Source organism: Carcharhinus amblyrhynchos, unplaced genomic scaffold (genome assembly GCF_965287045.1).
Source record: "Carcharhinus amblyrhynchos unplaced genomic scaffold, sCarAmb.v2.hapA scaffold_958, whole genome shotgun sequence".
NCBI classification, from domain to species: Eukaryota; Metazoa; Chordata; class Chondrichthyes; order Carcharhiniformes; family Carcharhinidae; genus Carcharhinus; species Carcharhinus amblyrhynchos.
The window spans coordinates 1-2,199 of NW_027650698.1; the positions used below are offsets into that span (position 1 = coordinate 1).

Consider the following 2,199-nt stretch of genomic DNA (forward strand, 5'->3'; position numbering starts at 1 on the left):
CTCTCTCTCTCTATCCCTCTCTCTATCCTTCTCTCTCTCTATCCCTCTCTCTATCCCTCTCTCTATCCCTCTCTCTCTCTACCCCTCCCCCTCTCTCTCTCTCTATCCCTCCCTCTCTCTATCCCTCTCTCTCTCTCTATCCCTCCCCCTCTCTCTCTCTATCCCTCTCTCTATCCCTCCCTCTCTCTATCCCTCCCTCTCTCTATCCCTCTCTCTCTCTATCCCTCCCCCTCTCTCTCTCTCTATCCCTCCCTCTCTCTCTCTCTCTATCCCTCTCTCTATCCCTCTCTCTCTCTCTATCCCTCCCTCTCTCTATCCCTCTCTCTCTCTATCCCTCCCCTCTCTCCTCTCTCTATCCCTCTCTCTATCCCTCTCTCTATCCCTCCCTCTCTCTATCCCTCTCTCTCTCTATCCCTCCCCCCCTCTCTCTCTCTATCCCTCTCTCTATCCCTCTCTCTCTCTATCCCTCCCTCTCTCTCTCCCTCTCCCTATCCCTCCCTCTCTCTCTCTCTCTCTCTCTCCCTCTCCCTATCCCTCCCTCTCCCTCTCTCTCCGATACAGAGGGATACTCTGTCCTGTGGCTCCTCTTGGTGATGTCTCCATTGGTGACCGGATGCCCCCCTCTCTGTACCTGTTACCGCGCCCCGCTGACCGTCAGTTGCCAGTCGCAGGGTTTTACCCGCGTTCCAGCAGCTGTGCCCGCGGGGGGGGCCCGTGTCTTCCTGCAGAACAACCGGATTGAGGAGCTGGGGGCCGGCTCCTTCCCCCCCAACGTCTCCATCCTGTGGCTTTACGCCAATAACATCAGCCGTGTGGGGAGGGGGGCCCTGAGCGGACTGGCCCAGCTGGAGGAGCTGGATCTGGGTGAGAACATCTACCTGCGCAGGCTGGATCCCTCCACCTTCTGGGGCCTGGAGAAGCTGCAGACTCTCCACCTTCATCGCTGTGGGTTACTGGAGCTCCCGCAAGGCCTTTTCCGTAAACTGTACGCCCTGCAGTACCTTTACCTCCAGGAGAACCACATCTCCCAGCTCCCAGACAACCTCTTCATGGACCTGGCCAACCTCTCCTACCTCTTCCTGCACGGAAACCGGATCCGTACCCTGTCTGCCAACACATTCCGAGGCCTGGTTAATCTCGACCGCCTTCTCCTTCACCACAATCGGCTCACCCACATCCAGCGCCCGGCGTTCCGTGATCTCCGTCGCCTGGCCACCCTCTTCCTGTTTGATAATGGCCTGACGGAGTTACCGGGGCCTTGCCTGCTGCCGTTGGTGTCCCTGCGTTTCCTCCGGCTCAACGGGAACCCCTGGGCCTGTGACTGCCGTGCCCGTTCCCTCTGGCAATGGTTCCGTCGCTTTCCGGGTGCCAGCTCGCCGCTGACCTGCGCCTCACCCCCCGAGCGCCGGGGACGCGACCTGCGACTCCTCACCCCCTCTGACCTCCGGGACTGTCCCGCCGAGCCGGGGGCCGCTGGGGGCCGCTGGGGCTGGCGGAGGTGGAGGAGGAGGAGGGTCCCGGTGCCCTGGCACCCCCTCCCTCCCCGGGCAAGGGGTCGCGGGGAGCCCGGTAACGCCACCAGGCTGAACGACTCACCGGGAGAGCAGGACCCGCGGCCTGACTACTGGCCTGATTACTACGGGGAACCCACCCCCGAGGGTCCGGAACGGTGCCCCAGGGGCCGCTGCAGGAGCCGGGCCTCCATTCCCCACGCTGCCCAGCTGGTCATTGGCACCTTCCCCTTCCCCATCTGGGCCGCTACTGCCTTCCAGTGGTTGTGAGGTGGGTGGGTGGGAGGGAGGGAGGGAGGGAGACCACCTCGCCTCCTCCCCTTGGGCTGCCCCACCCTTCCCTCCCTATCCCTGTCCTCACACTGACCCCTCCTCCACCCCCCAACCCCTCAATGTGGACCAGGCCTCAACAGCTTGTCTCTCCAGCCCTGTCACACCGCCCCCCCCCCACCACCAGCCACCCACCCCCCCCCACCCGACACCCTCCCCCAGCCAATCGACTGTCAACCCAAGATTGGAAAAAAAAAATCACCCCTTGAACTTTGAACCCAAGATTGGACAATGTTTCTTCACCGATTGAACTTTGACCCCAGGATGGACAATGACCCTTTGCCTCTTGAACTTTGACCCCAGGATGGACAATGAACCTTCGAGTCTTGAACTTTGACCCCAGGGTGGACGATGACCC

General features: G+C 61.5%; 1 protein-coding gene across 1 annotated transcript; it reads left to right on the top strand.

Annotated features, from left to right (window-relative positions):
- Window positions 1–561: 561 nt before the first annotated feature.
- Window positions 562–1,781, top strand: LOC145340366 (reticulon-4 receptor-like 2; the record flags this gene model as incomplete). Its single annotated transcript, XM_080184822.1, has 1 exon — window positions 562–1,781. A coding segment is annotated over one exon (1,220 nt), but the record flags the coding sequence as incomplete, so codon positions are not given.
- Between the last annotated feature and the right edge of the window lie 418 nt (window positions 1,782–2,199).